The sequence below is a fragment of the Microcaecilia unicolor genome, chromosome 2, assembly GCF_901765095.1.
Source record: "Microcaecilia unicolor chromosome 2, aMicUni1.1, whole genome shotgun sequence".
Classification (NCBI taxonomy): domain Eukaryota; kingdom Metazoa; phylum Chordata; class Amphibia; order Gymnophiona; family Siphonopidae; genus Microcaecilia; species Microcaecilia unicolor.
The window spans coordinates 487,771,325-487,796,456 of NC_044032.1; the positions used below are offsets into that span (position 1 = coordinate 487,771,325).

The 25,132-nt window shown below is 43.9% G+C and overlaps 1 protein-coding gene across 1 annotated transcript in view; it reads right to left on the minus strand.

Moving 5' to 3' along the window:
* The window catches only part of LOC115461357 (latent-transforming growth factor beta-binding protein 2), a 67,847-nt gene that overhangs the window by 35,756 nt on the left and 6,959 nt on the right, over nucleotides 1-25,132 (minus strand). The window contains exons 2-4 of the mRNA XM_030191107.1: nucleotides 16,684-16,827; nucleotides 7,131-7,266; nucleotides 2,367-2,455 (exon numbers count right to left, since the gene is read on the minus strand). Coding sequence (XP_030046967.1) covers nucleotides 2,367-2,455; nucleotides 7,131-7,266; nucleotides 16,684-16,827 — 369 coding nt within the window. The remainder of the gene's footprint in view (nucleotides 1-2,366; nucleotides 2,456-7,130; nucleotides 7,267-16,683; nucleotides 16,828-25,132) is intronic.

Sequence of the window (25,132 nt, forward strand, 5' to 3'; positions counted from 1 at the left end):
GCAACAATATTTGGAAAAGCTCAGAGAAGCTGGAGCTGGTAACTGGAAAAGCAAAGATGCAAATAGAAGAAAAAATAGCCTGTATATTAAAATTGAGGGACAAAACATTTTTTTAAACATTTGTAAATGATAGAAGTATAAAAGTGGTATTGTCAAGACTCAAAGGGGAAGGGGAGAATATGTAGAGGCTGATGAGGATAAAGTAAATTGCTTAATATTTCTGTTCCGTGTTCACAAATAAAGAGCTGGGAGAAAAATTAACGAACAAACAAATATAGGAATGGAAGTGCAGTAGAGCTTGAACAATTGTCAAAAGACTGTTCCAAGGTATTTGCCTCCCATCTAGTGTGTACTATTAGTGCTCCACTGTATCTATATTAGAGGTATCTAATGGTTAGAGCCACAGGCCGAGAACCAGGAAAGCCACTATTCAAATCCCACTGCCGCTTGGTCAGTGGAGCACTATTAGTATGCACATCATTAAAGCACCTGATCGTTTTATACATAGAAATAACCTGCCTCCTCAAATCATAAAGTTAATGCGTGGTACTTGATAATACACAGCAAAAGCAGCAAAAGTAGAGGCTGACAAATGCACAAACCAATAGGGAGATAATATCAAAACACAGTTTATTCAGAATATTCATATCAAGGACCTGACACGGTCCGTGTTTCGGCGCCAAAGCGCCTGCCTCAGGGGTCAAACAACTTTCTCTGAGAAGAAGCTGATTGGCTTGAATAATTCCTTTATGTATGCACGTGGTTATAAAAACAAGTTAATCCACAGAGAGAACAAAAGACCAGCCAACCGATCAGCAAACACCATGTGACAGGAAAAAAAATGTCAATGCTCTGAATTCTACCTAGTTCTACACTCAGTATATACCATGCAGAACAGCCTGGATATCAGCGGTAGCAGAGAAAGTCACAAATGTTGAGACCAAGCAAGCAATAATGCCATTTTTTCAGCCTTTATAGCTGCCAGTCATGGTTGCTCCTCTAAGACACTAACCTCATGGGATTCAAGCCTTGTGAGGACCGTAGCTCTGTAACAGAACCCTAACAGTTATTGCATATAATCCGAAGTGGAGAATATGGCTAAAGATGTGGGTGTACCTAAAGGTTTAGGTGTGGCTATCAATATGGATGTTGATGTCATGGAGGGTGCCTGCAATTCTGAATTTGAAGGTACACCACTGTTCAATAGAGACTTCCATCCAGGACCACTTTGAAATAATGAAGTGCAGCAGCAAACAACTCAAAGGAGGGGGAAATAGCTTATCCAAAATACTTTAGCACCTACACTCATGAAAAAGACACAGGGATCTTTTGTCCACCTGCAACAGGAGCTAGTGTGCTTTCCAGAATCGTTAAAAGTAGGCCTATCCTTCATTCAAAAAAAGCAGTAAATTAGTCATTGCACTGGTCCTGTACTCTAAACTGATTGCCAGGCAGCACTAGGAGTGGCCTAGTGGTTAGGGTGGTGGACTTTGGTCCTGGGGAACTGAGGAACTGAGTTCGATTCCCACTTCAGGCACAGGCAGCTCCTTGTGACTCTGGGCAAGTCACTTAACCCTCCATTGCCCCATGTAAGCCGCATTGAGGCTGCCATGAGTGGGAAAGCACGGGGTACAAATGTAACAAAAATAAAAATATCTAGTAAAAACTGGAACTAAATAACACTGACAAATAAATGATCTACACCTACATCCAAGGCAGGGTTTGGGGGAGGGGGGGAAGATAGTTATACAGAAGAACCATTAAACATGGTGAGTTATCGATGTATTCTAATACTTAAACGCTGGTTTGCATACCTGTCTCCTTATAGAAGGATACATTCAAGACACATTCTCTTGAATGCAGTGAAAAAAAGCAAAATGCTTTTCAACCAAAGAATGCTTAGGTGTCAATATTAGGCCAGTAGTGGTCATTTTTTTTTAAACACAGACCACTGTTGGCTAAATTGCTGGGCCCCATCTGGGCACCAGCATTAAGCATCTGGTCTTTGGTGGCACCTAGAAGCTATCCAGGTACTGCCAATATACAGTGTCTTATTAAACTAAAACTGGAAAAAAAGTTAGGACTACTGTTTATGCTGTCCAACATGCCCAGTTAGCTCTGCAGGCACCTACACTCTGCCCCCAGACCACCCTACCACAAACCAGAGACCACCATAGCAGTCAGGAGCATATTCAGCAGCACTATCCAGTTAAGCGCGGCATAATATCGGCTCCTGACCCACTCAGCATGAGTCTCTTCAACATGGTATAGTTTGCTTTGAGTAGAATATCAAATCCTTAGTGTTTTGACCATTTTTTTGGACCTACTTTATCTCAGATTAAAATTTTCATACTAATGAGATGTACCTTTTCCACATTCTCTGCAAGCTGCTGCTCCGGTCTCATTTGAGTAATAGCCAGGCTCGCAGGCCCAGCACGTGGCACTCTTCGTCGAACTAATGGAGAAACAGCAAGAAACAACATTTCAGAAACACCCTCCAAACATAACACTTTCAGCATACCATTTTATAAAACGCAATTACACACTATGCAGTGCTATCAAAAGGTCTATTAGCTTTGTGTCATTATTCACCAGGTACATATTTAGTTATTACATTTATAACCCGCCTATTAACTATACGGGGAACAACAATTATAGCATACATAAAAATAAATATAAAAACCCCAAACAAAATATAATTTAAAATTTTGCATTCAAAGATGAATGTGAAAAAGTACCTTGTATTTAAATGCTTTTTATATTTATTGTAATAAAATGGCAATGGAGTGTTATTATAGAGTTGTGTGATACATCTTATCCGCTTTTCTAGTGAGATTGGGAGATGGGCATAAACTCCATTAAAAATGGTTTAAACTAGTATGTGTGTGTTTGTTATATTGTGCTGTACTGATGTATTTTATCTTATATGATGTCAACTGCTTTGGCTCCCTTTTGTAAGAGAATAAGTTGTTATATCAGTTTATGACCTGTGTGAAAACAATCAAAATCTGGAAGTAGTACATAGAGAACCGATGCTGTTCCTATGCACGGACCTACCACCATCTCTCAATCCTGGACCAGAATTATAGGCTTCATCTTAAAAATTATGTTCTGTCAAATTAATGCAGAAGTCTACAGGAGACAAGTATCCATATGCAGACGTATAGGCAGCAGAGTGGCGTTGACCATAGAACATCATTAACTGGGAAGCTTAAGTCACCAGGGATGAAAGGTTTGGCCCCATCCCTCTCACCAACTTTAAAAAAAAAGGGGGAGAAAAAGGTGTCCCATTGCCCCTACCTGGAATAGACTTTCTGCTTTCAAATTTTTCCCCCCATGGTCATTTCCAAATGCTCTACCTTGCTGGTTAGCATCATTCTGGTCATCACGAACATGTTGAGTGCTAGGGATGGTACGTACAAGCACTACTTAAGAAACTAACCAATGTTGCATCGCAAAGATGGCCAGTCAGTGTATGTGTTGGTGGGGGAGGGAGAGACTTGAGCATCCATGCATGCTCAAGGCCGACTTCCATCCCTCTGAAACAGGAAGTTTGGAGGGAGTGAGAGCCACCGGGCCAGAGCATGCACAGATGCTCAAGGCCTCGCACAGACCAACCATGTTTTGCTTCCTAGGCAGAAGATAAAAGAGTTGCCACCCCTAGAGGAGCGAGATAAGGGAGTAAATGCCTCGTGGTCGCAGGACAGGGTGGTAAAGAATGAGAGATGCTGAGAAGGGGAATGATGGACGCCATCAGCAGGAGAGGGAAGGAAGAGGGGAATGAGAGATGCTGAAGAGGCAGAGGAGAGAGATGCTGGAGACCATGGGGAGATAGAGAAGAGGGAGGGAAGGAGGAAAGAAATCCTGGAGACCATGCTGCCCTGAAAAGCCAGAACACAGTAACTCTAATTTTTGTCAAAACTAAGCTAACTCGCCAGAAGCCATGTAGTTACTGTGTATTTCTTAATATGGAAACCATTTAATATTTGGATGCATTTTCTAGCCTGTAGCAAAGTTCAACATACAGTACCTCTTGAAAAATGGGAGATATGCTAAACCAAAACCCAATGCTGCTTTGGTTTTGGTCAAGAATTACACCACAAGGATTTATTTTTAAACCTGTTTTTTGGACTTTGGCTTTTCAGGGCAGTATTGGTGGGGGAGAGTTGAGAAGACCGGGGGTTGGGGTTTTGAGGAGGAAGGAAAGAGATGCTGGATGCCATGGGGGTGGGGGGGCAGGAAAGACTATAGAAAGCTAGGGAAGGGTTAGGGTGGAGTTTGGGAACCCCCGAACAAACAGGCATTCCGCTACCCCTGACCTAGGTAATTTTTAAACCATCTATGTCAAGTCTTGTGGCCTAGTGGAATGTGCTGTTCATCACCGAGCAGAAACACAGCATTCAGTCCCAGCCCTGGCTCCAGCTCCTACTTCTCAAGCTGGCTGAAGTTTGGCTGGGGAAAGCAGGTGGACATCACCTTTTTCCTTCTTCCTTACAGTTTTGGCCTGGCAATTTCTTCTTCCACCGAGTTTCTAGTTCAGTCATAACTGGCTTTTTTATTGGCCTATCATGCAAGATGTAGTGTGCAACATCAGTCCCTCTGATAGAACTTTTAGTGCCTGCCAGAGGCTCCTACTTCCTGTCAATACCCTTAACCTGACTGCATATAATTCATTCTAGAAACATTTTAGAGGCTTTGTGTCATGAAGTCAATTAAAAACAGATGAAGAGGCAAAGATCAGAGTCTAGAGAGGTGTGTCCTGTTAGTTAAGGGAAGATTTGGCTCCACTATGCCTCCCATCTTTCTTTACATAAAATACAGAAAGAAATAGGTGTATCTTCCCAAACATGAGAGACCAGACATGATTCTACTGCAGTGAACAAAAAGGACTCAAATAAACCCTAAATTAAGCATCACTTTTCCATCCCTACAGCTCTCATCAGCAAACAGCCAAGCCTTCCCAGTCCAGTCTGGACCTGACTTTCCTGTCTGACTCCATATCTCTCCTAATGAAGGCCTTTGCTAGCTGCTCAGCATTACTCCCTGTTAATAAAAGGCTTTACAATGCATGGGTTGTATTGTAACCAGGGTACTGATATATATATATATATATATATATATATATATACACACTAGCTCTATTATGTACAGTACCAGTGAGGTGGCAACGTACACATTAAATTGTAAAGACCACTGGAATACTTCCAAAGTGCAAGTTTTTGTATGAAGATTGAGTTTTACTTAATTTTTGTTTTTATTTTGTCATAATTTGCAGAAGGTCTTTTTAGGTTGTTGTAAACCGCCAGGTGCATGACTCACAAAAAAAAAATGTATAACCGAAATAGCGCTTGGTGATTAATGCACATCTCGCCTTTTGTTGCTAGAATCTTCTCTCCCCTATGCATTGTTTGAGCTGATCTAATTTTCCACTTCTATAAAAATCTAACCACACCACCACCCCCTCTAGCCCATGGTCTAGTTCATTTCTCCTACTTATAGCTTTATCACGTGGTGATTTTTCTGCAGGTTGCCAATCTAGAACCTTACAACCTGACCTGTATTTGGGGTTACGACCATGAAGGAAAAACTACATCACTGGCCCACCTAGAGACATTATAACTAAGCCTGCACATGCTCAACGGGAGGCAGGAGACAACTGTAGCACCACAGTATGGGAGGACAGATATGTTTGGGCCTATATGCTTCTTTTCTCCTCTGAAAGGGGGTCATGGCCACAAAGTTTGGGAAGCACTGTCCTATATACATACATAGTAACATAGTAGATGACGGCAGAAAAAGACCTGAAAGGGCCATCCAGTCTGCCCAAGAAGATAAATTCATATGTGCTACTTATTTATTTGTACTGTCCTCTTCAGGGCAAAGACCGTATAAGTCTGCCCAACACTATCCTCGCCTCCCAACTACCAGTCCCGCCTCCCACCACCAGCTCTGGCACAGACCGTATAAGTCTGCCCAGCACCGTCCCTGCCTCCCACCACCGGCTCTGGCACAGACTGTGTAAGTCTGCCCAACACTATCCTCGCCTCCCAACTACCAGTCCCGCCTCCCACCACCAGCTCTGGCACAGACCGTATAAGTCTGCCCAGCACCATCCCTGCCTCCCACCACCGGCTCTGGCACAGACTGTGTAAGTCTGCCCAGCACTATCCCCGCCACCCAACCACCAGCCCCGGCACAGACCGTATAAGTCTGCCCAGCACTACTCCTGCCTCCCAACCACCAGCCCTGGCACAGACCGTATAAATCTGCCCAGCACTAGTCCCGCCTCCCAACCACCAGCTCTGCCACCCATTCTAGGCTAAGCTCCTGAGGATCCCTTCCTTCTGCACAGGATTCCTTTATGTTTATCCCACGCATGTTTGAATTCCGTTACTGTTTTCATCTCCACCACCTCCCGCGGGAGGGCATTCCAAGCATCCACCACCCTCTCCGTGAAAAAATACTTCCTGACATTCTTCTTGAGTCTGCCCCCCTTCAATCTCATTTCATGCCCTCTCGTTCTACCGCCTTCCCATCTCCGGAAAAGGTTTGTTTGCGGATTTATACCTTTCAAATATTTGAACGTCTGTATCATATCACCCCTGTTTCTCCTTTCCTCCAGGGTATACATGTTCAGGTCAGCAAATCTCTCCTCATACGTCTTGTAATGCAAATCCCATACCATTCTCGTAGCTTTTCTTTGCACCGCTTCAATTCTTTTTACATCCTTAGCAAGATACAGCCTCCAAAACTGAACACATTACTCCAGGTGGGGCCTCACCAACAACTTGTACAGGGGCATCAACACTTCTTTTCTTCTGCTGGTCACACCTCTCTCTATACAGCCTAGTAACCTTCTAGCTATGGCCACCGCCTTGTCACACTGTTTCATCGCCTTCAGATCCTCAGATACTATCACCCCAAGATCCCTCTCCCCATTCGTAGAAACTGCCTATGAGGACGTTTAGTTGTTATCTGAACAAGGAAGGTGGGGGGGGGGGGGGATTCTCTCTTTATTTTTCTTACATTATCCAACACCCATTAATTCCTTCAGGTGAAGCCTCTGAATTACATACCCCTTCCTACAGGGGCATGTAATTCAGGGGGCATTCAGCTTCTTGTGTACTTACTTAGTATAAAATCCAGGCAAACAAGGTAAACAAGACTGTTGACCAGCAAGAGGTTGATAGTGACCCTGTGGACAAAGTTGGCAGTCCGAAGAATTTACACATGAACCATCTGAACAGCAAATGCAGCTCTCGGTGGCTAAAAGAAAAAAAAAATATTCAGTTTTCAAGAATATGGAAAGAGAATTAAAATCCTATGACTATATACGAACTAAACAATGAAAGGGCCTGTCAGACATATATAAAAGGAAGTCTGTGCAGAAGGAGGGGCACAGAAGCCCCACGCTTGCTTTTTAATTTGCTGCAGGCCAGGCCACAGGGATCCTTCTGGCAAGGGTGAAGTGGCAAAATGGGCTGGTATATTGATACAGTCCACCCTGTGATATTACTACTACTACTATTTAGCATTTCTATAGCGCTACAAGGCGTACGCAGCGCTGCACAAACATAGAAGAAAAAGACAGTCCCTGCTCAAAGAGCTTACAATCTAATAGACAAAAATAAAGTAAGCAAATCAAATCAATTAATGTGAACGGGAAGGAAGAGAGGAGGGTAGGTGGAGGCGAGTGGTTACAAGTGGTTACGAGTCAAAAGCAATGTTAAAGAGGTGGGCTTTCAGTCTAGATTTAAAGGTGGCCAAGGATGGGGCAAGACGTAGGGGGTCAGGAAGTTTCCTGCCCCAAAGAATCCACTAGACCACCAGGGTGTCTTGAGGTATGCACCCTCGGCTCGGGGGAGGAGGTCTAAAATATATTGGGGGGGGAAGAGGTCTGGAATGTGTGTGGGGGAGGAAGGGTACAGTAATAAATATAGTTGTGTGTCGGGGTGGGGGGGGGGGGGGGGGGGGGGGAGAGTGTCTACAACAAATGGTGGGAGAGTCTCATGTAGAGAAAGGGAAAGAGTCAGTTTCCCAAAAGTGCAATTTGTTTTTGCAAGAACACAAAAAGATCTCCAACCTTTGCTCTGCGTATGCTTTGTAGCGCTATAGAAATGCTAAATAGTAGTAGTAGTTAAGATGAAAGAAGAAGAAGAAAGAGGTCTGCACAGAAATTCTATTTTGGTCCTATGCACAGATTTTTAAAAAAAACATTTTGTTTTTTTGTGATCATTCCACTTCTATACTATGAAATATAAGATATTCTCTTCAGACACAAGGTGGTGTAAAACAATACTACTCAACCCTCTCCTGGAGACATATTAGCCTGCTGGGTTTTCAGGATTACCACAATGAATGTGCGTTGATAGATTTGCACATATGTGATTTAATGCTGCCATGTTAATTTAGCCATCACCTGCAGACTGGTAGCTTATAGCTTGGTACCTTCAAGAGGCCACAGAAAACAAGCGCAGTAAAAGGAGGTGGCTGTCCGGCTTGTCCATCCGGCCAGAGAAAGGTCTCCGAGACAGTGGAAGATAACGTAAGATGAGGCCACCGACTGTGTGCATGCTAGATAAGGCTGCGGTGAGAGGAGGTACACCACATCAGCACAAGTGGTGGGGAAGGGGTTCAGATCACAGCTTTTGGTTCAAAATTTCATATAAATGTTCTCATCCTTACATATAAAAGCGCTATATTTATATACACCATCATATCTTGCGAATTTAACTCTTCCATACGCACCGTCAAAGTTTACATTCACTTACCGATAATAGATTGGTAATCCCACCGCCTTCAAGAGCAAGATGGGAATCAACTCGAGCTTCAGCATTTTTCTTTTTATTACCATCATTGTGGCATTCTCTCCCAAAATACATCAGGGTAGAAGAATCATTTATGCTCTTTCGTAAAGCTTTAAAAACCTATTTCTTTGAATATGCTTTTGACATCTAGTGCTGTTTATAAGTTTATAAAGAGTAATCTAGTGTTATTTATTAGAGAAAACCACTCAGGAAATAAAAATATGGTTTATTTGATCAGGTAATAGTATTATCTGATGTGATATGTACGAGTGATATATGTAATTGGTTTGTCCTCTTTAGTATAGAAGTTTTGTCGAGCTGTCCTATTACAAATGGATTTCTTTTATGTTAGAATACTGTTGTATGTTAGTTGTATTCCAAATTTCCTGCCTGATCTGATAAGGTCAGGGCTTTTTTTGAGGGGGTACTGAGTACCGGCACCTTTTCCATTGTCTGCTAATTGACCCATGGACCCCGAGTTTTAATTAAAAAGCTCAGACTCTACACACCAATTCTGCCTTGTCATAGATTCTGTGACTGGTTGCATGAGGCCTAGCTATTGTGGGGTGGGTCCCTCAGTGATCACCCCACCCCTGAAGGGTGGCCTAGCTTTTGAGTACTGGCACCTCTTTTGCTAGAAAAATGCACTGGATAAGGTGCAGTTCTGTCGTCATCATCATTACTGCATCTCCCATACTGGCAGCAGGAGAGATGTTTAATCCAACATCATTTCCTGCTCATGCGTAGCCATTCTCCTGATAGAACCCTCAAATCTTGTAGCCCTGTTTGTGAGACCAAGTCTGCAGCAGGACGAGATAATATTGGGTTAAACATCTATCCTACTGCCACTATGGGAACATGTATTAAGGAAGAGAATCTGGAAGACAGACAATCACAGGGCCATGCCCAGTCCCAGAGGAAGGGCAAGAGTCAAAATGGAGGGACTGAGAAAGGGGAAGAGTGGAGGAAAGGGGTAAGTGAGAAAGAAGAGTTTGTAGGGAGGAATGATGAGGTTGTGTGTGTCAAAAAAAGATGAGTAGAGAAAAGTAAGCAAAGGCTCTCATTCAAACTCAGATGGAGAGATGGATCTGGAGGAGCTAGGAAGGGGTTGAGAGGCAGGGCAGAGACAAGACTGTGGAAGAGATTAGAGAATGAGAAAATGATGCTAAGCAGAGAGGGAATGGGGCTAGATGCCAGGAGGGACCGAGTGATGGGATGAGAGTCAAAGATATAAGAGGGCTTAGAAATGGTGAGCAAAGAGGATGGAAATGAGGAATTAAGGAGTGGATAGAAGGTTGAAAAAGAAGAATGGCATGGCCTAGTGGTTAGGGTGGTGGACTTTGGTCCTGGGGAACTGAGGAACTGAGTTTGATTCCCACTTCAGGCACAGGCAGCTCCTTGTGACTCTGGGCAAGTCACTTAACCCTCCATTGCCCCAGGTACAAATAAGTACCTGTATACAATATGTGAGCCGCATTGAGTCTGCCATGAGTGGGAAAGCGCGGGGTACAAATGTAACAAAAATAAAAAATAAAGAAAGACGAAAGGGCAATGGAGTACTGGGGATAGAGTTAAGAGTGAGAGATGGAAAGCTGGTACATAGGTGAAAGGTGAAAAGAACTGGATGGCGCGAGAAAGGGAGACTGAAGGGTAAAAATCTAGCAGTGAGTGAAGAGAGAAATGGAAAAAAACACAACAAAAAAGAGAAAGATTGATAATAGATGTATGTAGTAAAGAAAGGGAAGAAGATAAGAGGAGTGAAGAATGGAAAGGAGACCCAGGAACTACCAGTTATCTTGCTGGCTAAGGGCTGAAGGAGATGTGTGCTGCTGCAGCTAGGAAAGCGAATAGAATGTTGGGTATTATTAGGAAAGGTATGGAAAACAGGTGTGAGGATGTTTTAATGCCGTTGTATCGCTCCATGGTGCGACCGCACCTTGAGTATTGTGTTCAATTCTGGTCACCGCATCTCAAGAAAGATATAGTAGAATTGGAAAAGGTGCAGCGAAGGGCGACTAAAATGATAGCGGGGTTGGGACGACTTCCCTATGAAGAAAGATTAAGGAGGCTAGGGCTATTCAGCTTGAAGAAGAGACGGCTGAGGGGAGACATGATAGAGGTATATAAAATAATGAGTGGAGTGGAACAGGTGGATGTGAAGCTTCTGTTCACGCTTTCCAAAAATACTAGGACTAGGGGGGGCATGCGATGAAACTACAGTGTAGTAAATTTAAACCAAATCGGAGAAAATGTTTCTTCACCCAACGTATAATTAAACTCTGGAATTCGTTGCCGGAGAAAGTGGTGAAGGCGGTTAGCTTAGCAGAGTTTAAAAAGGGGTTGGATGGTTTCCTAAAGGACAAGTCCATAAACCGCTACTAAATGGACTTGGGAAAACCCACAATTCCAGGAACAACATGTATAGAATGTTTGTACGTTTGGGAAGCTTGCCATGTGCCCTTGGCCTGGATTGGCCGCTGTCGTGGACAGGATGCTGGGCTCGATGGACCCTTGGTCTTTTCCCAGTATGGCATTACTTATGTACTTATGTCCCTTAACACCTTTTTGCTAGCAGGAATCCCTGAAATGAAAGCAGCCACCTGCCATCTCTCCAAGGGCTTCACAACATAACCTTTAATTTTGATGAAACTATTTCAATAAATATTAAAAAGAAATTCAGAGATCAAGGCAAGTTGCAATTCAGATACTGTAGTTATTTACCTGCCCAAGAGGGCTTGCAAAGTAAAAAAAAATAAAGGGTAAAATGATTTGCATAAGGTCATAAAAAGCATCAGTTGGTTAGGCTTCTCTAATTCTCATTCTGCTACTCAAACACTATTTCCCCAAACTTTGCTTCAAGAACCCAAATGAGTTTCACTAAATCATTGGATGGGGTTATGAACAGGGCTACTCCCCATCAAAAATATCTGCAACCCTACCCCCTTCCTAACTTCTATGCCAGCCTGTAACAGATTGTGTGGGGTCTATAAACCAGCACAGATGTAGGTTCTGGCCCCACCCCTTGCACAAGCTTCTTTCCTATTATACTATAAACCCATGCAGGAGACCAGGACGGGGGGGGGGGGGGGGGGGGGGTGGAGGCACAAACTGGGTCCTGATGTTGCTATTGCTCCCTACAGTCATCAGTGCTTCCTCATTTAATTTTAATTTATTAAGATTTAGTAACCATCAGGAAATACGTATTTTAACAATAGCACAGCCAGATGAGCTAAGCATTCTTCCCCTGCACAAGCAAAATGAGAAAAAGCCTTTCATTTACATTCTATTATTATTTGTATGGTGTAAAACATATACCAGCTCTAAATTTCTCCTTCCTTCCCCCACAGAATGCTCCTACCTCGGAAACCATTTCAAAGAGATTTTAAGGTTTAATGCATTGATATTGAAGCCTAGAACCAGACAGTGTGAGCTTTAGGACACCAGGACAAAATTTGGCACAGGACAGGACCTTCTTAAGGGATGAGCCAGTGGATCACAGTGCTCAATGTCAAGGTATGTCGAAGGCCTGCCCCTTCACAGTGGTGGGAGCATGTTCCTTCACTCCTCACTGCTGTGATGCTTTTCTTCCTTCCTACTCTTCCATAAACTGAGTGGCAGGTTTGATATGCAAGGTGACGCACTTCCTGTTTCTCTAGTGCCTTGCTCCATGTTTCAAACCTGCTGGGCAGCCCAAGGAAGAGAAGCAGGACAGTGGTGGGAGGAAAGAACATGCCCCTGGCTGTGTCTACAATGACACTGCTGGGGCAGGTGGGAGTTGCAATCAAGGGTTTGGGGCTGATGCTGGAGAGCCCGGGGCAGGTAGGAGCTAGAGCAGGGAACTGAAGATTGGAGGCTAATGCTGACTCTGGGGCTGGGGGGGGTGGGGGGGGGGAGGAAGAGAAGAAGAAGAAGTAGGGGAAGATAGTAGGGTAGGAAAGAAATGGGTATGGTGGGAAAGGTAGGAGCAATGGAAGCCTAGGAAAGGGGGTAAAGAAGCAGGAGGGCAGACCTGGGGACATAGGGATGCGAGACAGCAGAGACTTAAGTGGACTCTAAGACTGGGTGGGAGACCAGAAGGAGGACAGACTAAGATTGGCTGAGTATTGAGAATGTAAATGAAGACTCAGGATTTGGGTAGGATGGAAGCGTGGGGACAAAAACTGTACAGATTAGTGAGGGCAATGAGGACTACATGGTTGGGTGAGAGTTTGAATAGGGCTAAGTACATAAAAATGAGAGGGGAGACAGTTTAAAGGACTTGGAAGGGTTGTGAGGCAGTTGAAAGGGACAGAATGGCAATGGAAAAGACTGGCCTTTGAAAGAGGTGAGAGGATGGAAATGGGGTTGGGGCAGAGGTAAGACAAAGGAACTTGAGGTGGAGAGAGGATGAGTGACAGGAAAGGAGCGAAAATTGGGGGGGACGGGAAGTAAGAGTAGGAAATGGAAAGCTGGCAGGTAGATGAAAAGGTGAAACATAGTAAAATTGAAGCAGGAGGAACAACATCATCTAACAATAGGTAGATAAAAAGGCAGATGAAAGAAATGGAGTAAAATTATAAAACAGAAGGATTAGTGTTGAGCTAGAGGAAGTGGAGAAAGAAAAGAAGACAGGGAGAGTAAAACAGAAAATGGAAATGAAATCTTGGGGTGGGGGGGGGGGAGGGACTCCAGGAGAAAATCAACAAGAGAAAGTGATAGAGAGACCAGGATCATCCCAAATGCAAGATTAAAATGTTCAGGTACCTTCTGGTGTAGGGCCACTCATGGTATGAGGCCAGATATATACGTGGTTCATATTGCCCCAAAACAGAGGCACAAAACCAAAAGTTGGTTCATAGCATCACAACCCTTCTGCTGGCCCTGACTCAGGATAACAACTAAAAGTCATGACTATTTGAAAGCTCTGGGGGTAATGAACTGAGGCCACAGCTCACCCCCCAGTAAACCAGCATACAGATCACTAAAAACCTACCATCAGCTGCCAGCCTTGCTAGCAGTAACAGCAAAAGGTTGAAAAGTGGTACTGAAACGAAAAAGCTTCTCAGCTCCTAGAAGCAGGGTAGGTGTGAAGTACACAGATGGTGGGAAAGGGAAATGGGACTTGATATACCGCCTTTCTGTGGTATTTTGCAACTACATTCAAAGCGGTTTACATATATACAGGTACTTATTTTGTACCTGGGGCAATGGAGGGTTAAGTGACTTCCCACAGTCACAAGGAGCTGCAGTGGGAATTGAACCCAGTTCCCCAGGATCAAAGTCCGCTGCTGACAGGGAGTAGCCAGACTTCGGCGGGAGAGGGGTCCAGAGCCCGAGGTGAGGGGGCACATTTTAGCCCCCCCCCCTCCCGGCGCCACCACCAAATTTGACCCCTGCTGCCGATGCCCCTCTCTCCCGCCGTCGCCTATCTTTGCTGGCGGGGGACCCCAACCCCCACCAGCCGAGGTCCTCTTTGCGCCGGAAGAAGAGGGTCTTGGCTGGCGGGGGTTGGGGTCCCCCACCAGCAAAGGTAGGCGACAGCGGGTTGGGGGGGGATTGAGAGGGTCCTCGTCAGGGGGGGTCCAGGGCCAAATCTACAGGGGCCCAGGCCCCCGTGGCCCCACGTAGCTACACCACTGCTAACCACTAGGCTACTCCTCCACTCCGTGGGTGGAGACAGGGAGGATACTTCTGCTGCCCGTGCTGTAGCTGTTCTGTGGATAAAATAGAGGATTTCTTTTTCCAGTGCTGTCAATCCAGCACCTATCATGAAATCTAACTTAGAGAAAAAAAGAAAAAAACGACTTAAAATAAAGGGCCAATCTGAAAGTTCCTCTTTGACTGGCTATCAATGATGAGAATGCGTGATCCTTGATTCATCCTTTTCCCCAGGGGCCTCAGAAAGGTACGTGACCAGCACTCCCAGCAGCCCAAGTGGCAAAGGCCAGAGCTAGTTATTTCTTTCCTAGTTTTTCATCCCCCGATATTGATGAAATGAAGGACACACAAAAAATTAAAGCCTGTGATCTGGTTCCTCTCCCTCTTGCTGGACTAGGAGAGGCAATGGCTCAGGGCACCAACGATAAAGGGTGCCAAAAATCATAGTCCGGCATCTATGCTTCTAGGGGTTTGAAGGTAGACCGGCCGGGGATTTTGGCACCCTGAGCCAGTGCCTCACCTGGTCCGTAGGGTGAGCTGGCCCTATTCTCTGAGCACACGTCCAAATTCTAGTGAGTGGTGTGCTGGGAAGTGCTGTTACTAAGGCTAACTGAGATCAAAATTTAGGGGAAATTTTATCTACTGTCAACAATCCCTCACAAGCTGATGAAACATCTGACATGAATGGACATACTAGTTGTGGGAGATGTGTATATTGCCAGCATGTGTGGCAAACTGATATGGTCATTAATCCTGGTACTACTGGGAAGCCTTATTTTCACAAAGGATCTACAAACTGCAACTCTTCTCAAGTTGTTTATGGCATAGTATGCCCGTGTACCATGTGGTATATAGGCAGGACTTTTTTTGAGGGGGTACTTGGGGGAACTGAGTACCGGCACCTTTTCCACTGGCTGCTAAACTTGACCCGTGGTTCTCGTATTTTAATGAAAGAGCTCAGGTTCTACATACAAATTCTGCCTTGTCATAGATTCTATGACTGGTTGCAGGGGTCCTGGCTATTGTGGGGGGAGTCCCTCAATGATCACTCCACCCCTGAAGGGTGGCCTGGTATTTGAGTACCGGCACCTTTTTTGCTAGACAAAATGCACTGTATATAGGGCATACCACTAGAAAGATTAAACAGAGAATTGGAGAACATTTGAGTAACTTGAGAATTAATAAGCAAGAGGCACCACTTGTAGACCATTGGCAGCAAACTCAACATGACATCAAGGATTTGAAATTTGTAGTTCTTTTACAAATCCATCTGCCATTAGAGGGTAATGCATCTCGTATTCTCCCTAGAAAAGAACCGGAGTTTATTTATCGCTGGCAGACAGTGGCCCCTAGTGGCCTGAATAGGGAAATTGAATGGCAAGCTTTAATTTGAACTTGTTTTTCCCGCGCTTGCATATCAGCTGTTCCCCTTCATAAATACTGCGCATGTGTGGGCGTTCTTTTGTTGGTTTCTTACCGGGTTGGATGGAATCCTGGCCTGTCTTTGCTGAAGAGTGAGTTTAAGATAGCAATTTGTTATATGATTTTTTGAAAGCACAAGTTTAGCATTTTGCTAAGAACTTTTATAGATTTAGCTCAGTTACGAGGATTTTAAATGCATTTTTTTTGTAGATTAAGTTCCCCTGATGACGCCAGCTTACTGGAGAAACATGGCTCATGTTGGGAACAGGGAATTTGGAAATTCACTTGACACAAATTGAGAAGAAAAGGTGTTACAGCAGCCTCTGTTTTAGACCAGCGTCCATGAACTGAGAAATGACTGGGGCGCTGTTTTCAGACTTTGAGAAGATCTACAGTTCTGTTCACGCTCGCATCCAAGCTAAGTGACTTTAAACACCTGATAATTTTTCTATTATAATAATATCTGGCTGGTGGTAGGATGTGCGATGATGTGAAAACTGTGTGTATATGCTTCTCAACTCTTCGAGGTACTCTTAACACACCAAAAAAACTGAGCACATTATTTAATCATTTTGATAAGCACATTTTTTTAATTTTTTATTTATTTATTTTGATTAGTAGTATAGTTTCTGGATAAGTTATCAAGTATAGTAATTGAAACCGATCTGTTTATGACACCCAGGGTTTGGTTAGTACTAAAGCTAACTGAACAGAAGCAGAAGAGCCAAGATACCATGTTACTTCAAAAGAATGAGAAATAACCTGCACCCCCCCCCCAGTCCCCTTCTTACAAAAACAACCTTATCCAGTAACTTACCATTATCAGAAAACGTTCCTGGAAGACAAGCTTCACACAAAGACTTGTTCACTGCGCTGCAATTCACATCTATAGATGCAGTTGTGAGTGTTAACGTGATAGTGGAAGAGATCTCACTGGTGGTCATTTGGGCAACAGCCAGACCTGAAAAATCCACAATAGGGTTACATTTTAAACATGCTCTCTGCTGGCCTCTCCCTACCTGGGAAGATTCCCCATAGCAAACATGGTGGGATGTGCCTGTACAATCCCTGCCACAGGGTATGAGAGCATGCTTCACACTTCAAGGAACATCAACCTTCCTTCTGAGCTATAGCTTTGCATAGCAGTAATCAAAACACAGATACAACAGTACCAAATTTCCTTGCAGACATGCAGCACATCTAGAAAGGCCTGTAAATTAACCACACACATTACCTAGCAATTCCCAGTTTCTGGAAAGACAAATTAAGGGACCTGGTTTACTCTTTCCAAAAAATACTAGGACTAGGGGGCATGCAATAAAGCTACAAAGTAGTACATTTAAAACAAAAATCAGAGAAAATATTTCTTCACTCAACATGTAAATTAAAGTCTGGAATTAGTTGCCAGAGAATGTAGTAAAAGCAGTTAGCTTAACAGGGTTTTAAAAAGGTTTGGATAGTTTCCTAAAAGAAAAAAAAAATCCATAAACCATTAAGATGGACTTGGGAAAAATCCACTGCTTATTTCTAGAATAAGCAGCATAACATGTATTGTACTGTTTTGGGATCTTGCCAGGTACTTGTAACCTGGATTGGCCACTCTTGGAAACAGGATGCTGGGCTTGATGGACCTTCGGTCTGTCCCGGTATGGCAACACTTATGTACTTAGACCAAAATATTGAAAAGGGACCCCCAGAGCAGGGAGATCCACTTGAGAATATAGAGAATAAACTATAACAGCAACATTTCTGGTCCCTTTGGCTTTGCAGAAACTGCTTAGGTGGAATTTACACCATTCAGGGCAGATATTTGATGAGCGTGAACAGGAGGCCCCAAGCCTGCCTAAGCCTGAAGGAGATACAGAAGGGTAAGTATTAAACATGCTGGCATCCCCTCTTAATATTCTGCCCTGGGTCCCCGCATGTTTAACACTGACCCTGACACCATTGCTCTGAGCCGAGGCTTTAAGACCCAGCTGAACTGGCCTGGCACCTATGCTCTTGTCCATTTGCCATTCCTTCTCTCTCTTATCTTGTTCACTTCGTCTCATACATCTGCCCCCAATATTAATCTTTTCCTTTCATAAGAACATAAGAATAATCATACTAGGTCAGACCAATGGTCCATCTAGCCCAGTATCCTGTTTCCAACAGTGGCCAATGCAGGTCACAAGTATCTTGCAAAAACTCAATTAGTAGCAACATTTATGCTACAGTACCAATCCTGGGGCAAGCAGTGGTTCCCCCGTGTCCATTTCAATGACTATGGACTTTTCCTCCAGGAACTTGTCTAAACCTTTTTTAACCCAGATACGCTAACTGTTGTTACCACATCCTCCAGCAGCGAGTTCAGAGCGTAACTATTTTTTTTTTTGAGTGAAAAAATATTTCATCCTATTTGTTTTATAATTATTTCCATGTAATTTCATTGAGTGTCCCCTAGTCTTTGTACTTTTTGAAAGTGTGTGGGGGGGGGGGGGGGGGAAGAAAAAAATTTTGGATTCACTTTACCCGTTCTACCCCACTCAGAATTTTATAGACCTCAATCATATCCCCCCCCCAGCCATCTTTTTTTTCCAAGCTAAGAGCTCTCTTTAGCCTTTCCTCATATGGGAGGCCCCTTTATCATTTTGGTCGCTCTTCTTTGAACCTTTTCTAATTTCGCTATATCTTTTTTTTGAGATACAGCAACCAGAATTGAACACAATACTCAAGGTAAGGTTGCACCATGGAGCAATACAGAGGCATTATAATATTCTTGATCTTATTTTGCATCCCTTTCCACCACAAACTAGGCAGAAGATTTCAGAGTATTGTCTACAATTTCACCTAGATCTTTTGCTTGAGTGCCGACTCCTAAGGTGGACCCTAGTATCAGGTAACTATGATTTGGATTATTCTTTTCAATGTGCATCACTTTGCATTTGTCCACATTAAAATTTCATCTGCAATTTGGATACCCAGTCTTCCAGTTTCCTAAGGTCTCTTCCAGCAATTTTTCACAATCCGCATCACTCGTCATTCCATTTTCCAGATCAATAGTATGTTAAATAGCATCGGTTCCAGTACAGACCCCTGAAGTCCTCCACTATTCACCCTCCTCCATTGAGAAAAATGGCCATTTAACCCTACCCTCTGTTTTCTGTCCAATAACCAATTCCTAATCCACACTAGAACATTGCCTCCTATCCCATGACTTTTTTTAATTTTCTCAGAAGTCTCATGAGGAACTCTTGTCAAAAGCTTTCTGAAAATCCAGATACAATACACGAGCTCATCTTTATCCACATGCTCATTTACACCTTCAAAAAAATGAAGCAAATTGGTGAGGCAAGATTTCCCTTGGCTGAACCCATGACGACACTGGCCCATTAAACCACGTTTGTCTATGTCTTCATTTTATTATTTATAATAATAGTTACCACTATTTTCCCCTGGCACTGAAGTCAGGCTTACTGGTCTGTAATTTCCCGGATCACTCATGGAACCCATTTTAGAAATCAGCGTTACATTGGCCACTTTCCAATCTTCAGGTACTATGGATGATTTGAATGGCAGGTTACAGATCACTAACAGATCAGCAATTTCATGTTTAAGTTCTTTCTGTACCTGGGTTGTATGCCATCCATTCCATCACTTTAACTTGTCAATTTGGCTCAGTATGTCTTCCAGGTTTCTTGCAGTTCCTCCACATCATCACCCTTGAAAACCATTTCTGGTACACGTGGATCTCTTCCATCTTCTTCCATAAAGACCGAAACAAAGAATCCAATCAATCAATCTCTATGCTAAGGCCTTGTCCTCCCCGAGTGCCCCTTTTGCTCCTTCATGATCTAACGGTCCCATGATTCCCTGACAGGCCTTCTGATTTGATGTACCTGAAAAAATGGTGCTACTGTGAGCTTTTGTCTCCATGGCAAGTTATTCTTCATATTCTCTTTTAGCCTTCTTTATCAGTGCTTTGCATCTAGCTCGACACTGCTTATGTTGCTTCTTATTTTATTCATTCAGATCCTTTTTCCATTCTTTAAAGGATGCTCTTTTGGCTCTAATAGCCTTTTTTACTTCACCTTTTAACCACGCTGGCTGTCGTTTGCTCCTCTTCCCACCTTTACTAATACGTGGAATACATCTGGTCTGGGCTTCCATGATGGTATTTTTAAACAACATCTATGCCCAATTTAAAGTCCTAACCTTTACAGCTGACTCTTTTAGCTTCTTTTTAACCATTTTCCCAATTTTGTCATAGTCACCTTTTCGAAAATTAAATGCTGCTACAAAAGATTTCTTTAGTGACTTCACGCCAGATATCAGCTCAAATTTACCATGTTATGATCACTGTTTCCAAGCGCACCCAGCATCGTTACCTCTTGTACCATGCCCTGTATTCCACTAAGGACTAGATATAAAATAGCTCCCCTTGTTGGTTCTTGGACTAGTTGCTCCAAGAAGCAGTCATTCATTACATCTAAGAATTTTACCTCCCTAGTGCTCCCTGATACAGCATTTATCCAGTCAATATTGGTGTAATTGAAATCACCCATTATTATAATGTTGCCCAATTTGCTAGCTTCCCTAATTTCTGAAAACATTTGTTCATTCTGTCCTAGTGGATGGTAGTACAGCCTTACCAATGTACTCTTTCCCTTCACACATGGAATTTCTATGCACAAAGGATTCCACACAGCTGTTTCATGTAGAATATTTATTTTGTTCGACTCAATTCCATTTTAACATATAAAGCACCCCCCCCCCTCTGATTTGATCTGCTATCATTGCGATATAATTTATACCCTGATAACACAGTATCCCATTGATTGTCCTTCTTCCACCAGGTCTCTGATATGCTTATTATATCTACCTTTTCATTTAGTGCTATATATGCCAACTCTCCCATCTTATTTTTTTTTTTAATTTTTAACCAGGAGCTTTATTGAAAGACTTTATCACATATACATCATAACATAAACACAGCTAATCATTTTCAGTAGACAAAGTCAGTTCTCCGAGGGTCTCTGCTGTCACAGAACACCTTATTAATACAAAGCCATTCCCAGTTACATTTTAATATTTTATAACAAAATCATCAACCAAAACCTCAACCAAAATAAAATTCCCTAATCCCTACCCCCCCTTCCTCCTAGGGACCTCCCCACCTTTATACCCTACCAGTCCTCATATCAAAAACAACCTAAGAAATACCCATAACTGCCCATACCTGTTTCCATTTAGCCAAAGTGTTCTTCTCTTTAGCCCACAGTCGCTCTCTCTCAGCAATGTACTCAAGAAGAGCCTTCCACTTACTCACTGAAGGACACCCAGGTTGCTTCCATGATCGAGCAATCACCAACCGACCTGCACTAAAGCAATGTTTAACCAAGATCTGTTTCCCTCCCAGCACCCCAGGAACATGTTTGTTAAACAGAAATACCTCCCACCTTATTTTTTAGGCTTCTAGCATTTGTATATAGACACTTCATTTTATGTTTTTTTGTTGCATCTACAAGCGGCTTTGAAGTTGACAGGGGTAATTTGCATCCTTTACTCTGTTCTCCCATTAAACACTCCTGGCTTTCTTTCACCATTATTGAAACCTCTCTATTAGGATTCCCTAAATGTCCTGTTTCAATATAGTATCCTTTGAGGAAACTCCACACCGAAATATGTGCTCCTGGGTGACTGTCAGCTTTCCCCCTCTTCCCCCCATTTTAGTTTAAAAGCTGCTCTCTCCTTTTTGAAAAAAAAGTTAGCCCCAGCATGCTGTCCAGCTCCTAACAAACAACCCTCTTTTTTGAACCAGCGTCTCAACCACGCAGTGAGACTGCGAAGCTATGCTGCATGGGGAATGGGCAGCATTTCTGAAAGTTACCCTGGAGAGCCTGGGATTTCTGAATTCTACCTAAGAGCCTACATTTGGCTCCCAGAACCTCCCTCTCACATTTTTCTGGCTCTATCCACTCAGATTTTACCCTTCCTTCTCTCCATCCAACCCTTAAGATACTTTTCTTTACTGTATTTATCAATAGCTTCCCTTCCCTTTTAGCTATGTCCAGCATCACCCCTTCCTCTCCATCCATGCAAGCATCACCTCCTCACTTCCTACTTGTCCAGCATCTCTCCTTCTACCCACCCAGTGTCTAGAACCTCTTCTCTTTCTCTATTCAGCATCTCCCACTCACTTCTCCCTCTGTTCCCCATCCCCTTCAGTCTGGCATCTCCCCTCAGCTCTCTTTTCTGCACTGCTGCTGCTGCCACTAACCTCTTAGGTCTGCAGCCAAAGAAAAAGACTTCAGGGCTCCATTGTGCTCGTTGCTATGTGCATGCTCAGGATCTGCTGGTCTCACCCCTCTAACGGAGACATCCTGTGTATGAAGGGGTGGGATGGTCACAGTGTGCACATGGGTTTCAAGTCCCTGTGTTTCTCTGTTTTTACTTCTGCTGCTTTCAGTGTTCAGGGAGTTCTTGCACTGGACAGCAGAAGAGGCATTTTGGACATATTTGCTGCTGCCCCTCACTCTACCTAATAAGAGCTACCATGGTCCCTGTTTTCATCATTGATATCACCAAACCTTTGTCATACAAGATCCAGACCATTGAAAGACAGATCTAGCATTGATAACAGAGAAACTGCTCATCCTGAAAACACAGAAGTGCCTCATGAGACTAGAGCACCAGAACTCCACTGTGCAAGGATGATGCTCTTGACTCATCAATTACTAATATTAACATACAACCTTCGGAATCATCAACTGAAAACAGGGCTTTCAGTGGTCGTGATTCAACTGTGGGTGGCCCCTGTAACTGGGCATTATGTATGCTGCAGAGGGAGCTCTATCATATGGGATGTTCAAGTTGTGTGTGTGACCCAGATGCCACTTACTGACCTGACTAGAAGTGATAATTTTGTTGTGCCAATAATTCAGGGGTACTACAAGCTCTGGTATCAGCATAGATAAAGTTGTGCCCAGGAATTTTCTAGTTGGATTCCCTGAAAGGAGAATGCAGAAGAGGGAGAAGGTCCCAGAGGTCATATATGGCAGAGTTTTGGAGAGAAGTTTGAAAAGATCTACAGCCTACAGTCTCGAAACTTGTGAGAGTTAAGCCCTGAAGAACCAAAACAGTGTTGGGAGAAGAGGCTCATTCCAGACAGAAGTTGGACTCTTGCCTTCCTGCAGGCCAGCTGATAACTGCCTGAGCAAGCTCCGGTGTTAATGGGAGTGGGGCTCTGAATAAGGCATACATCAAGAGAAATGGAAATGTATTGAATGCTGTCTTAGCCTCAACACTAAAGGGATAGAAATACACAGGATGCAGCAACCTGAGAAGAACTGGGGTTAAGGTTGCACAAGAGAGAGAGTCAAGAAGTCTGCATATGCAAGGAACATAGATGCCTACAGCAGAATCCAGAAGGGAAGAATGCGGTGCCAGGACTTTGAGTGGGAGGGAGGGGTCAGGGGAATGAACAGGGCAGATGCCAGACATCACATACCAAAAAGGTCATGGCAAGCCACTGCCCATACTGCGGGGTCATGCAGAAAGCCTTGTTGTAGAACCCCCACTCTACCATGAAATTTGTGCTAAAAAGATACCATGGCATGCTATTAAAAAAAAAAAAAAAGTATGCAAATTACTGCCACGTTAAAATTGTGGCAGTAATTCACAGCAGATTGCTAAATGTCACCTTTCCTGTCAGGGCCTGAATGGTGACTGGCTCAAGCACTGGCAAGAAGGGTGATGTTTAAAAAAAAAAAAAAAAAAAGCTGCAGGCAAGCATGTCGTGGCATTTTGCTTCAGCCTCCTCTCCTGTCCTGACCCCTAAAAAAAAAGATCCCTGGTGTCTAGTGGCACCACCCTGACATGACCAGACTCCTCCTATCATGACCCCCCCCCCCCGGTCTCTAGTTTCCACCCACTTGCCCTGACACCCCCCCACCCCAAAAAAAAAAATCATCGCTGGTGTCTAGTGGCACCCACTTTCTGACTGAACCTAAAAAGAAAAGGTCTTGGTGTCTAGGGGGTATCCACCCCGAGCCCCCCCCCAGGCTTCTCTAGGACCAGTACTTTAAATGAGGCAGGACTGATGCCCATTCACTCCTGCTTCCGGATGCCCTTACCCTGCTCCACACAGTGCATCCTGAGATTCACCAGGTGAGGACAATCTGCCATAAAAGGGAATTTTTCTCTTATATGGCAGATTGCGCCCCCCCCCCCCCCCCCCCCCCCCGCCAGTCTGTTTGATCTTTTAGGTGCACTTAATCATCACTGGTTTTGTTCTTGATCACTATGAGAATTGTTATGACCTGGTGAATGTGAGCCCTTGTGCCCCGACTGAGCACGGCGAAGATGAAGTGGCACCACACTCGATCAGGCAGCCAGACAACCCCTAGCTTCACCTGGGGAGCGACCACCGTTCCCTGAGAGTTGAGCCCCCAGGTGCAGGCGGCCACCAGGACTTCTGGAACCGGCGGGGGTTGCACAACCGCTGACCAGGCTGGCAGGCAGGCAGACACAGTCCAGGAGCAAAGAGTCAGTGAAGCAGCAAAACAGAGAGCAATCCGAAAGTCTGGGCAGGCAGCAACACAAAGCGTGGTCAGTAAACAATCCAAGGTCAGGAACACAGGAAACCACTGGAACAGATGAAGATCACAACTTCTAAGCAAATAGAAGCCGAAGCATGGAAGGACTGGAATAGAGCAGGAATTAGGCTCAACCATGAGCAGCTGTTCCAAGATGGCTGCCCCCATCAGCAGAGGTGCCTACATCCAAATATGGGCTTCCTTCCTGACCTTGTTACTCCAAGATGGCTGCCCCCTCCTGAGCTAGCCAAGATGGCTGCTGTCCATGATCCACCCCGGATGATGGCTGCTAGGTTAGGAAACAGAAACCAACCCATCCTGGAGAAGTGTAGCAGAGCGTAACAAGAATATCGGGAATTAGAAATTTTGGCTGCTGTCTGACCCTTATGAAAGCGACATTGCTGAGCACTTACTGCCCACACTGGCATTGTAAGAATTATTTGTATACATTTTGTCTCATTTGGAATAGTGTTTTTTGCTAAGTTAGTTGCACATAGTAACTGATGTAACAGCTTTTGATTTTTGTTTTATTTATAGTTTGCACAACTGACATTCATGTTTGTTTGTTTTTAATTATTTCTTGTCTGACATTTTTACTGTTATGTCTGGTTGACAGTTCTTGCCCCTGATGCAGCCTTGTCCTGGCAAAACATGGTCACATCAGGCACTGCATCCTGTTTGATGCAATAA